The 14,280-nt window shown below is 40.0% G+C and overlaps 1 protein-coding gene across 1 annotated transcript in view; it reads left to right on the forward strand.

Annotated features, from left to right (window-relative positions):
* The window catches only part of LOC107083308 (calcium/calmodulin-dependent protein kinase II inhibitor 2-like), a 3,430-nt gene extending 1,427 nt beyond the window's left edge, over positions 1-2,003 (forward strand). The window contains exon 2 of the mRNA XM_015372432.1: positions 145-2,003. Coding sequence (XP_015227918.1) covers positions 145-218 — 74 coding nt within the window. The 3' untranslated portion in view covers positions 219-2,003. The remainder of the gene's footprint in view (positions 1-144) is intronic.
* The last annotated feature ends 12,277 nt before the right edge of the window (positions 2,004-14,280 follow it).

Consider the following 14,280-nt stretch of genomic DNA (forward strand, 5'->3'; position numbering starts at 1 on the left):
TTTTTTTTTTTTTTTTTTCATGCACTCCTTTAAGTTGATGGTGAATTTTTAAGACGCCACACCAAGATGACCCCCTCCCCTCTCCCCAACGCTCCCACTCCCCATCCTCCTTCTCATTAACTTTCCCTCCCCTGTCATCCACAGTTGTGATCGAGGATGAGAATGGCGACAGTGAGGCACTGAAAAATGGAACAGAGAAGACTTCAGGGGAGGCTTAGAGCATCCAAAACCCATCAAAAGACAATCCGATTTTTCTTTCTATGGCGATATTTACCAGTTCTAATCCAAAGACACTGTATATAAGCACTTTCTCTCATGTGGCAGCAAGCAAGCACTTCCACACCCTCTTCTTCCCAATCCATCATGACCAGCCAGATGGATGGATGCACAAACGCTTGCCAGGAGATGGAGGAGGCAAAAAAAAAAACGCAAAAAAAAACAAAACAATGGAGACCCCCAGGTGGACCCCCATAACACATATACACAAACACACCCTTGATAACGGGTTTTGCCATAAATCCCATCAGGAGGAGAGGAGACTGGGGGGAGGAGGAGGCGGTGGGGGTGAAGTGAAGGATGAAGGCAATGCTGTCGAAATGCAGAAATCAGGGACAGGCTACAGAGGTAGATCCAATATAATAAACTAAAGCACACACTTCTACTATATCGTATCAATCGAACCTTTCTGCTCTTCGTTTTTTTGACTGAGGGCAGACGAATACCAGAGTTTTGTAAATATGGAAAGGGTAGCCCATATTTTCTTGCACAAAGTGAGAACTGGTAAAGTGGATTCGTTCCGTGCTGAAGACTTCATTTATTCCTAAAAAACCTCGGGCGATATGTCTTTTTTTGGAGTGACGTAAAGCCCGAGGGAGTGTTTCGTTCTTATGTTGTAGATTTCTGGTTTTATTTATTTATTTTTTTATATGTTGAGAAAACCTTTGAGCAAGTGAGAGTGATTTTATTTTTCACTTATGGATATTGATGTTGCCTGAGTGTTTTTGTTACCATACTTTGCAGCTATAACCAGTCATTTCTAAACAGTGTACTCCCCACCTGTTTGTAAGCTTACCCAGGCTTTCACCTGGATTGATTGATACTGTAACTTCACTGTAAACACCCTATTGATAAAAAAAGAGACTATTTATACTGAATTGTGCATTATTGTGTGTGCCAAATCTCATGGGGTTACAAAAAAAACAGATCTTTTTTGTGCTTTATACATTTGCGCATTGATTTTAGTCATTTCCCATGGGTTGCCATTTTTTAGGGCTCTTTTTTCGTAAAAAACAAAGAAAAAAAACACTTAAAGTACCAACTCATGCATGGCGAATATGAATTCATGCATGCGTGGCAGCAGTTCTGAAACTCTTGTGTAATCTTGAAGCACCTCGTATACAGCTTTGAATGACAGAAACCTCAAGAAACAGTCTTAATTCTCCGTTGTACTGTACGACTCTCGCTGATTTGTACAGTGGCCTAATATCTTGTAATAAAGATTATGATAACGTACTATTTACTGTTAGTGTTGATTGTGGTTTACAATAAGGAATGATGTATTTGATGTTGCTTTTTGTTAAAAAACAACTAAAAACACTTTTAAATCTGTAGCAAAAAACATGAAATTATAGTTTTGTATCAGAGAGTTAAAGACAGTAGCAGGTAGCTTGGCTTAATTTTTGGACATGTTGCTTGTACAGTTTTTCCTTTCCTTGTTGTTTTGCCTATCCGGCTGCCAAGGAAAGGTAAAGACAGCATTTTTTTTCACTGTGAGAAAGTAGCATCCTACTCTTTGGAGACGGACATGGAAGAGGCAGATTGATGAGCGAATAATCCCGTTGAGAATCTGAGATGCACACTTTGTTCTGCTGAGACAAAGGCGTGCTCAAACAGTTGCACAACAGACTATGATCTCATTATGTGTTACAGTTCTGCGAAAAAATTTTTTTTGGTTTCTTTTCTTTGTGGGGATAATGTACAACACTGCTTCCCAATGCAATAAATGTCTGTTTGCATTAAAAAACCTGCTTTCTCTCTTTAATCGAGTCCCTCCCCTGAACTCCTCCTCTCCCTGGGATGTCGAGGGCACCCGGGCGTGAGGAACGCTGATGAGACGTGACATTTCCAGCCCTGCCATGGTGACTGAATGATTCATGTTGTGTGACGAGCCCCTGTCAGCACACAGCATCTTCAGCCTGACTCTCTCAGGAACATACATGAAAGCACGCACACGCATCCAGGAGCTCACGTGTCCATTTTCCCGGCCATCTGTGAGAGGAACATTTCGCTAGTTCCCATAACCACCATCATCCCCTCTCCCTTCCCATCCTTACAGACATGAAAGGGGCTGCCTGAGCTGGGTACCATGGTAACAGATGCACCTTGCACTCCATGGGTGCTACACTGAGTTTCAGTACAGAATAGTCTTCCTGGAGCCTTGGCTTGATTTTACTGCTATCTTCAATAGGATGTTCTTCACTCTCCATCTCTGCAGTTTTCTGTCAAGAGCTCCTGTTCACTGAAAGGCGTAACAGCATTATCCCACCAAAACAGTGCTGTCTTTCAAAATGGTAGTTGACCATGACAGACCTGGCTTCTCTGACAACAAGCTGTCCTCTCATGCAGGATCAGAGGATGTCACATTTGGGTAATAATGGAAAGCAACTATGACCAGGAGCTTTGCTATGAAGAAGATATAATAATTCTTAAAAAGTTACTTTTGTTTTAAGGGTTAACCAAAAGGCTTGTGTTCCTGTCAAATAAATCAAATAGCTAAAGTTGCAGAATTGGATGAAATTTTTAGATTTATTATTTTGGATAATCATTGAAAACTCATGTAGGTCCTGAGAAAAAAATAGATTCCAGATTTTTCTGAGATAACCTAAATAAATTTGTTCAGTATGAATTATAGCCAAACTATCCTGACACTATGTGAAAGAAAAAATTAATCCCATCTGTCTGACCGATATCAGTTTGTTCACGTTAATGATAAATCTTCCTCATGCTCCAGATAAATGCTAGGACAATTATTTTTGCTATATATATATATATATATATAGAGAGAGAGAGAGAGAGAGAGAGAGAGAGAGAATTATTATATGTAATTTGTGGACGCACTGTTGATATTGTATATATACATGCACTTTTTTCTACCTTTGGCACATTCTTCTTCTTTGATTATTTGAGCTGATGTAACGACTAAAGTTCTCCACTGTGAGATCAATAAAGTCAACCAATCAATCAATTAGACAGCATGGGATTAATTTCCACTGTTATGCTGATGATACTCAGCTATATCTGTCTATAAATCCAGATGAAGCTAACCTATTGCATAGATTACAGGCATGTCTTGAAGACATAAAATACTGGATGACTCTTAACTTTCTTCCCCTGAATGTAGACAAAACAGAAGTAATAGTCTACGGACCAGAGTCTTTGAAAAAGAAGCTGATTAATCAGCCACTTCATTTTGATCAGGACCTGTCATTTAAATCCCATATTAAACAGGTTTCTAGAATTTCCTTCTCTCATCTGCGGAATATTGCAAAAATAAGAAATATCCTGTCAAGGGGTGATGCTGAGAAAGTAGTCCATACATTTATTACTTCAAGGCTGGACTATTGCAATTCTTCACTATCAGGAAGTCAACAAGCCATAGTTAAAAGCCTTCAGCTGATCCAAAATGCAGCAGCCAGAGTTCTGATTAAAATCAAAAAGAGAGATCATATCTATCCTATCCTGGCTTCTCTTCATTGGCTTCCTGTTAAATCCAGATTAAAATTTAAAAACCCTTTCTCATATATAAAGCCTGAAATCTGTTCTTTCATCGACAACTGACATAAATCTACAACAGCGTTTCACATAACCTAACCTTTCTGGAGTGTTAAATGTGTTGAGAACAAAAAGTTTATTCAGATTTAAAAGAGAATTAGTTTTTCACAAAGGGTCAAGTTGATTTGGATAGCTTTACTTTTTCTTACAGCTGTAAATGTTTTAACATTCGCTTTAATAAAACTACGGTGTTTATGCTGTTTCTTGTTAAAGAAAAAAGGAATATGTTAAATGAAAATAAGTGAAATAACGGACATGTTACCTGCTTTTGAAAATGAAACTACATACTCCAACGTGTTAATGATCGTTCAATGAGGTTGTGAATGAGCAGGAGTTTGAGGGACTAACAGGAAGGCCGACCAAACACGATCTGTTCTCTTTAGAGATTTTAATCTGTTGTTCATTAAACATACTAGATTTGGGAATAGAAGTAGCTTTTTGAAATCTCTGATTTAAAATAAGGATGTAAACTCTTTAAAGGAATAGTTGTAAGAATGACTGTCATCTTGCTATGAAATGGTATTTCGTTTCAAACGAGTGATATTTCAAAATGTATTATAAACTAAAAGGAAAAAAGTGCAACACAGACACTGCAGCGAAAGGAATGTTTACATGGTTTCAGTAACTTCAGTTGTCACGATGAAGGTTGAATGATAGCACTAAAATCTGGTATTTACTGTGACACAAAGCCAGTGCTCACAGGTATATGGGATCTACTTTTATGCTTTCTATGGTAACAAGCATAAAAGTAGATCTAATTAATTTAATTAAAAGTAGGTGTAATTAAACAGAATGGAAAAAGTTACTTATTTGTGCTAATTTAGGCAATACAGTTCACTTACCAGTCATGGTAACTTCAACATCTCTTTGAAAATATTTTCCTCCTCCACCTGATGTTTATCCTTTTCTTAAAAACGTTTCCAGTTTCATTGTCTTTTAAGCTCTCTTTTAAGATGATGAAACCATTTATTGTTCTGCTGCTGCATATGCAGGGTCCTGCAATTTGCTGCATTAGTGCAGACCTACAGTTGTTGGGTTAGCATCCCCCAAAAAACTTCCATGTCGTCTCTCAATTACATTGAACTGTTAGCAAGGGGAAACACTATTATTTCGTGTTTTAGTACAATTTTATCCCTTACATCTATTCACTCACAATGGCAGAATGTCATGGAGCTCCATAAACGGGTAACCATATAAATTCAAATAAAATTCCTCACCTATGAAAATGTATCTGATTATTCTTGAAGGTAATGATACACAGATAATAACACATGTAAATGCAGTCATTGATTTCATGCAGTAAAAAAAAAAGGAACACAGTTACATAATGTCCCTGTAAAGTTTACATAACTGGACATTAAGTGAAATAACCATCAAAAGTGCTGGAATAAGACGTTAAAGTAAAAAATAAAGTTAAATTCAGGATAATGAAAGCTCTTTATACACTGACTTCATACAAGGAAGGCATAACCGACCACACAGAAGGGACAGAAAATATATGTTGTTCTTAAAGTATATTGAAGTGGTTAAAAACATGAGACATTTTTGAATTAAGATTTTAAAAAAAACATAAATGTACAAATGCCTTTGTAAGGAAAGAAAGAGATATCCTTCACATAAACAGTGACAAATACATGTTTGCTAAACGTATGTCTACACAGACAGAACTTCACAAACTCAGGCTAAAGGTTCGGCCTGTGTTTGCACCGGCAGCCTTCATGCTGAGGTAACAGTAATAAACCCTGGATCCTCTAATCAGCCTTTGCATTTATACAACACAAAATAAGTGCAAGTCTGTAAAAATATTACTATAAGTATTTCTTTAAAACTGACGTTTTTGCTTCATATAGACCTTTTTCTCCTCGCCCCTTTATTCTAGATTTTCAAACCTTTCTTCTTTTACTTAAATGTTTTCTATTTGAATTTCCATCATTATCCATTTCTACTAGAATTCCACTTTTATCACATTCAGTTAAAAGGGCTTTCAGCAGATATTCCAAAAATTGTTTGCTGGATCCTTTAACTTCAAATGAACTGACTCATAATGCCTGTCGAATGTGGAGGAGTACTCTGATCAAAGGGCCAAGTGGACAGTGAGTTTAACCTGTGGGATAAGCTGATTGCCGCTTTTCAAGCTGAATTTCACAGACTTGCTGCTACTGCCGGGGGAAATGCTACAGTTTTTTGTCCACATGCAGAAACATAAGCAAGACTCTGATAAAACGGTAAGTTATTTTATTTAATTTCTGTAAAAGAGAAAAAAAGAAGAAGTTAGGTGTCATGGGACCTACTGTAAGGGATACAGTGAGCTCAGTCCCGTTTGGGAGAGGAGATTTTGGCGAGCAGAGAACATGGAAGGAAGGGCGAGGCTTCTGTTGGTCAGGTTAAAGTCCCAAAAGGAAGCACAAGGAGACGAGGTACGTCGACAAAGGCAAAACTTTTTCAGGAAAAAGAGGTTTAGGAACTAAGTTCAGGTTAGGCCTAAGACAGGAAAGCAGGGAGGGCTTGGCTACCATCTACCATCAGGTAAAGAATGGTCACCCAGCAGAGGCAGAGTGATGGGATTAGATACCAGTTGTGCTGTTAGGACGACTGCAGTTCTGCCAGACCCAGCAGCGCACACAAACACCACAGGATTCTAACAAACCAGAATAAAGCTTGAAACGCAGCAGTTATCAACTCATTATAACCCAACCCCACAAGAAGGATCTCACCAGAGGTGGAAGCGAAGGTCTCCTTCTGTCATGATGTTGACACTTATGACTGGCTTAATTACTCTTTCCATTCAGCTGCCTAACTCTGCCCGGTTGCTCATCAACTCTCATCTGAACCACCTGCTCCTTTCTCTATCTAAGGTGCTTGAATGCAGTCATCATGGCCAGATTATCTTATTCAGTGGTGAGAGGGTTTTAAGAGTTCCTTGTTGCTTCTAATTTCATGACCCTGACCTGTTTTGCCTCTCAACAACTGAGCCTGCCTGTTTCCATCTGAACTGTCTGCCTTACCTAGCTTAGGGCTCCTGTATGTTCTCCGGGGCTGCAGCATCTGGGACACTCTGGGCGGCGCCCGCCGCATCTAATTGGCAGCCCACCGGCTGGATCCTACCCACCGGCACCCTAGCTCACTGGCTGGATATGAACTTGAAAACCAGAGGTTTCAGCCTTAGATACCCCAGCCGCTGCTACTCTGACCCTCTGGTTATAGATAAATGCTTTTTGAGTTATCCCATTGTCTGTCTGACCTTGAATACTGGGTCCTCTGTTCTGAGGCATGACACCTTCAAATTTTTTGCGACTGTATTGTGGCGAAAAATGTTAATGCCAGTGGTTACAGATGTTCTTCTAAACAATTGAATGGTCCAGTGAGGAGGCCTAGAGCCACATGAGAAAATTATCATTATCATTTCCCCATTCACTGACCTTGACCAAGTTCTACTTGACTATTTCTTACAAAACAATAAACTTCACATGTTTCTGTTTTGTTTTTTTTCTTCTTAAAAAACTTTTAATTTTGGGTTCAGGTGAAACCAAATTAGGCTTTTTTATGTATTTACACAATATTTAGAGGAGAAATTACATTCCCATGCCTTATGTTGGAAAATGAGAAGATTATGGTGGATGACTATTGTTAAGAAGGAGTCCCAAAGATTTTGATATTTTTTAACTAGACTTACAGCAAATGAATCAGCTAAGAAAACTGCCAGGGTGAAAACCAACTTGAATCTGACTTCAAATTTTTGGAAAAAACAAAATAAGAGCTAAGTGAAGATAAAGAGAGGAAACATGGCATACATGTAAATATTTTCTCCATACTGGCAATCTTTAAGTATCTCATCAGGACTTAATAAGTGAAACAAAGTTCTTTTTTGTAATGTTTAGTTTATATTCGAAACTTTGCTCCTACGCGTTTTGTTTTGACTTCTTTGTTTTTGTGGATTAATCATTTTCTCACATCTGTGAATTTCATATTGGTAGTCCTGAGAAAAATGTCAATGTGTTTAAAATTTCCACTCAAAAATTCTAATGCAACAGAATACAGAGTTTTATTCATTATTTGTAGGAAAAAAATGTCAATATCCTAACCACTGAATGAATTACAAAAAAATGTTAAAAAGCATGTACTTAGAGGCATTTCACTCCGTGAGAAGTTTAAGGAAACTCCTTTACTTCCATGTGCACATCCTTACTGTCATGCTGGTGTTTGATAAACCGTGCACAAACAACAACGGACAACAAAACAAAAACTGATTCTTTTGGTTTATGGAGTTAATTTAGGTGCAAAAGGAAGGCTGGCGATTATCCTTTTTTTTATTTCCAGAGTAAGAGTAAGATGAAGACAGAACATTGGCAGCTGTGAGTTTTTGGTAGAGATAGAAGGGATTAACAGAAGGATTTCAAGAGCTCTGTTGATGACGAGGCAGCGGAGTGAGATCCAGGATGGAATCATGGACTCTACATCAGGGTCTGTGAGGAAGGACGCAAAGAGGTAAGAGAAAGAATGTCAGATATCAATGAGCATGGGTCTATATCTGTACTTGTGATATCTGTATTCATCTCTCTGGGGCAATTGGTCAGTGTGTTTGGCTGATAAGTGAAAGGTTGGTGGTTCAAGCCCACCCAGAGATGTTTATCTTCAAGTCTAAACATGACATTGGTGGACCACTACTTCACCTGTCCCTGAGCAAAGACCATTAACCCCACCGTGCTCCCCTGGAAACATAAAATGGCAGCCCACTGCTCCCCAAAAGGGGATGGGTTAAATTATGGGAGTTCATTTTGTTGCTCTACACTTGTGACAGAGTAATGACAATAAAAAGTTGGGGGGAAAAAGCAGAAGTAGTAGGGGCCTGATTTTAACACTCTGTGAGGAGGAACAATCTTAAATCTGCTTCAGGGACGATTGCTTTCCTTAAATTCCTCCTGTTTAGCCAAGCTGAGCTGCAGCTGTCTGGAATCACCTGCTGGTTAAACTCGGTCAAGGAAGAGGTGAGCTCATACACAAACACTCAGGCCTGTGGATATGACACATAGCAGAGAACTCAAGGGATTCATTTAATGACGTGAAAATGACTTCCTGTGGTTTGTGACTCGATTTGAGATCTGAATTGGACTTAAACCTGTTTATTTGAAAAGACTTGATATTTTATCTAATCTGAAGCTTTAAACACCTCTTATTTTACTCTGGAGATATGTGTGCATGAGCTGCAGCACAATACCTCCAATCAAATTAACCAGATAAAATAAAAATACATTAAATTCTCTCTGATACATAAACTTTAAAGTACTAAACAAAAAAACAAAATGCAAATCACATGACAGATCCTTTGGAAAGGGTCTGAAAGGGATTCTACTTAGATTGGGTACATACTGTAAACACAGATAAACAGCAGTTCTTAAGAAGCCCTATCTCATACTTCAAATTTGCTTGATTAGTTAAATGATTTACAATTAGTTTGCTTGACAATAGACCATGCTGTAAAAGATAATAATGGATAGTCTCTGCAGTTTATCTATACACTAACTCTATAAAACCCGTTTTCTCCGCATATCCTCATGTCAGTGGTTCTCTTTAGTGGCTCAAAATTTGATTATATACTTTTAAATACTCACAGTAAAATCCATAATACCAGACTTCAACTATGGTAGGCTTTAGACTTTGTTGGTACGTTTTTTAGCTACACCTAAAGAAATATGGACACAGAGAGCTGCAGTTTGAAACCACTGTATTGAATAGCACACACTCTACAGAGAACCCCCTCACCTTTATCTTTTAATCATGCTTACACACTGATGGCTATCCTGATTATATTTCTGTTGAAACTGATGGTGGAGGTACAGAATCCACATTTTAGCTTTTCTATTATGGAAAAGCTAAATAAAAAATGTTTTCCTTACAGATTTTGTGGCGTTAAATTTCCAGCTCACCTTAGCAGTATATTTTCTGACTAGACCAATCTTTCTTTCAGGTGTTTAAGTACACTTAAAGGGCAAGGATATAAAATTATGTAATCATGCTGTAGATGGCTCTTATACCTCTAATCTAGGTTTATATGCTTTCAAATAAATTGTCCCTCCATTATTGTAATAAATGTAGTGGGGAAGTTTGAATTACTCAGTGATTGTTTAGAAGATATTATGATAAACTGGCTTTTAAGTAGCACTCTTGAGGATGTAATCACCAGTGCTGCGAAAAGCGGACAGATGAAAGTCAAGCGCTGGATCGCTGTTGGGTTACATAAGCTCTGACAGGTAAGAGGAAGATTCAGAAAAAGGAGGAAGAGGAGCCTCCTGAGGGATGGGAAGAGGCAGAAATACTGAGACAGAAAGGATTGGATGGAGGGGGGCATTCACAGGTCACATAAAGGAGACAACCACACCCTACAAAGGTTGATCCTGGAGAAACACAGCTCTTTGCTGCTGCACTCCTGACTATGACTGCATGAAAATGTGAACAGTGACCTCACACTCTGAAGCATTAACAGGGAAAATTCACCTTAGCTTATTTTTAGTATGAATCAATGGGCGCCATATCATGTGTACTGCATGCAAATGGTTGTGGCAAAATTTACATTTCGCTCCACTGCATGTGCGCACCTCTGTGGTTTGGCACAGCCCAACACACTGGGTTTGTGTTCCTTTTTATGTGAGTGCACACACGTAAATATCAGCTGGAAATGTGTGTGTGTGTGTGAGAGCTCATTTAGCATTGGGATCAGGTATTCTCAGGCTGATTGAGACTCTGCTGGGAATTCACAAGGGCGACTGCTGATAAGGAGGAAAAAAGGAAATGCATGCTGTCCGCCATTGGAAAAATACTTTGGTGTTCTGTTTGCTGAAAGATTTCACACACACACACGCACACAAAAAACTGTTAATACTGTGATGGGTGAAAACAATTTGGCAGGACCTGGGTGGCATGACGTAAATCTTTCAAGCAGAGTTTCTTCTCATCCTCATCTTCAAAAGGGCCTGAACCTAGATTTGTTTAAACAGATCAGTCTGTCGAGGCATAGTGATTTAAAAAGGAAAAAAGAAAAAAACTGACGGACAGTCGCAAAAGACAGAGATGGAAGTACCACTCTGTGTTCAGAAAGAGGCGGGGCTGGCAGCATGGAAGGACAGAGCAAGAGAGGGAGAGAGAGAGATGGGCACGAGATGGAGATGAGGAGATAAGGAGAGATGGAGGAAGGGGACGAGAGAGATAAACAAAAGTGAGAGTGTCAGGGTTGGGTGTGAAGACGAGAGACAGGGGGCTCAATATGATGAAATGAAAGCTACGGGAGAAGCAGTAAAGACCCACCAGATGGTTACTATAGCAACCACATTCCCCCGTCTCTCTCTCTCTCTCTCTCTCTCTCTCTCTGTCTTCCTCCATCTCTCACTCCTCTACTCTCCTCTCTCTCTCTGTAGTTGCTTTGTTGCCGCTTTAATTCTGTGGAGGCAAACCGGAGAGTGAGAGAGACGGCTCTCTACATTTTTGGTGCAGTGGCGTATTAAAGCTCTCTCTCTTTAAAAAAAAAAAAACTTCTTTAATTTGTCATTAGGACTCTTTTTATCTGTTGAATTGTTTCTTCCTGCAGAATTCTTGCATAAAAACAAACCAAGGCCCCCTCCTCTCTCACTAAGACAGAGATACTGGTGTTTCTGCATCTGCAAACAGATTAAAATGCAATGACATTCCCTTTTCGAGGTCCTTAATGCTCTGCATCGTGCACGAATTCCAACCAAACACGCCCTCTTAACTAAATTGCACGTTCATTCACACATACTTTTGCGCTATAGAGTGCAGGGACATGCACCCACTGACAGCCTCAGTGAACTATCCAAACTGAGACACTCAACAAAGGGAAGAGCTTTCCAGGCCCCCCTTGGCTAATCTCATGCATGGAGATCATTTTCAAAACAGAACAAAATGGTGGGCCATCTCTGTATAGCTGAGCGGGTCTCTGCATGGCCCTCGGGGCGGGAGAGCATGTAACTGTGTACGTGTGCCTCCTGAATAAAAGATGCTGACCTAGATGGAATGCCGCCATTGGTCACTTCATTTGTTCTACATGTGTGATTGGCTCATGGTTGGAAACAGTACGGCCATCTGACAGACTTGGAGGAAGCGCAGGCTGTGTCTTGTACAAAAGTTTATTTTCTGCGCCTGTTTTGACAGCGGAACGGTCGTACAGGAAGATTAAGAGAACCAGAATAGCCCAGGGGCCACTCTTCAGGCTGGCTTCTCCCTCGTGTTCCTCATCTCAACGTATTTGTAGTAGATTGGATGTTCTTTTAAGCCCTCCTCATGTAAACAAAGCTTAATATCTCACCTCTGGGGTTTTATCCTTCAAATGTCTTCAAAGACAGAGTCAGAAATGAAAACATCAGAGGCATTTTCACCATCAGCCGGCGTTACACGGCTCACTGATGCAGACTGTCCGTGAGCAGAGTGCTGGCTCTGGACCACGTGGGACTAAACATAGTACATATATCTCCAGGTCTGTAAGCATGAATGAGCCCAACTCAAAAGGATATTTTGTATCAACACTGTACTGAGCCCTACTACATAATTTATTTGCAATTTGACTGCCTGCCATCAATAAATTATTAAGGGATTGAAAATTGTTGAGCTGGTCTGACAGCCTTGAGGCTGTTTTAGCACAGTTGGATGAGTGAACATGGCTGCCTGATTGTCAGTGACTGCCAAATCTGAGTGAACGAGTAGTCTACATACTCCTGTTAAAGGGTTTCATACAACTACAACTACAACTACAAAAGTCCACGAATTATAAGAAATCAAGTTGCCTATTAAGGAAATTTGCCCACTTTCTTGATAGCTGGGAGCTCCCACTATAAAAAATAAAGTTGAAATCAGATCCTCGTCATTACTAGGAAGTCGTAGAGCAAAACTATTTATTAGAAATGATGAGAATATACCTACTTTTCTAATCCAGGTATACGTTTTATTGTAAGCAATTGTATTCATCTATCCCCTTTTCAATTTCAACTTAATCCTCACGGAGGGCCTATCTTCACCCACCAATAGAGAGGAGGCCACACCTAGCCAGGTTGCCTATTTTTGCACACCTTTTTTGCACATTTTTTGGACTATAAAAGAAAGTCAGAGACATAGTGTATGCACAGATAGAACACCCTAACTTCTCATGAACACCCCCCCAAAAAACACGTTTCAAACTCAGGACTTTTATCACTGTTACGCACCATTGCAAACAACTCCTCTGCAGTGCAGCTCCATACCAGCTGGATATACCTTATTGAATTGAGCGTATTTGTAGTCTCGATACAAATACTCTTAAAAATGTGGTAAACTAAAAGAGTTTAGAATTGAGATATATATCATAATGTGGCTTAAAGGGATCCATCATTAGTTGTAATCATAGACGTTATTTGAGAGAATTTTTTTTAAGTAAATGCAAAACAATAAAAATACAGTAAGCTAAGTTAGAGTTATGGTTAGGGTTAGCTCCGTCCAACCAAAACAGCTATGAGTAATGTTAAACCTTTGAACTGGAGCATGTTCAAATTAATGACAATATAGAAATCTCACGAGGTAACGTAGATAGGGGGACCGAACAGAGGAAAAGAGGATATTTGGTCAAAGTAGCTGGTGTTAAGTGGACCAGCACATGTCCAAGTGGATTCTGGACTACCTCACTGGCCATCCACAGTGAGGGCACAGGGCTGTGTCTCAGATAGGTCGGTTTGCAGTACAGGGTTCCCACAGGCAACAATGCTGGCACCGTTCCTCTTCACCCTTTACACTGCAGACTTCTCCATAAACCCCCCATGCTGCCAACTCCAGAAGTTCTGACAATTCGGCCATAATTGGCCTCATCACAGGTGGGGACGACGCAGAGTACAGACAGTGGACCCAGAACTCCGTGGTTTGGTGCCAGCAGAACCACCTTCTCATTAATGAAGGGAAAACCAATGAATAAGTGGTGGACTATCACAGAAGCAGATCCATCCTACTGACACCAGTGAACATCAAAGGAAGGGACATGAGATTGGGACTCTTATAAGTACCTAGGTGTTCATCTGAATAACAAACTGGACTGGACTCACAACACTGAGGCTCTGTATAAGAAAGGCCAGAGCAGACCATTCCTGCTGAGAGACTAAGGTCCTTTGGAGTGCAGGGGGCGCTCCTAAAGACCTTCTATGATTATGTTGTAGTATAGGCCATCTTCAATAGAGCTGTCTGTTGAAGCAGTGGCTTATCTGTAGCTGAGAGAAGGCATCTGGATAAGCTGATCAGGAAGGCCCACTCTGTGATTGATGCCCTCTGGACTCAGTGCAGGAGGTGGGAAACAAAAGGATCCTAACTAAATGAACATGGATAATGTCTCCCACCCCATGCATGAAGCTGTTGCAGAGCTGGAGAGCTCCTTCGGTGTCAGACTGCTGCACCCTAAATGCACCAGGAAGCGTTATCACAGATCCT

This window comes from Cyprinodon variegatus, unplaced genomic scaffold, assembly GCF_000732505.1.
Source record: "Cyprinodon variegatus isolate N-32 unplaced genomic scaffold, C_variegatus-1.0 Scaffold72, whole genome shotgun sequence".
NCBI classification, from domain to species: domain Eukaryota; kingdom Metazoa; phylum Chordata; class Actinopteri; order Cyprinodontiformes; family Cyprinodontidae; genus Cyprinodon; species Cyprinodon variegatus.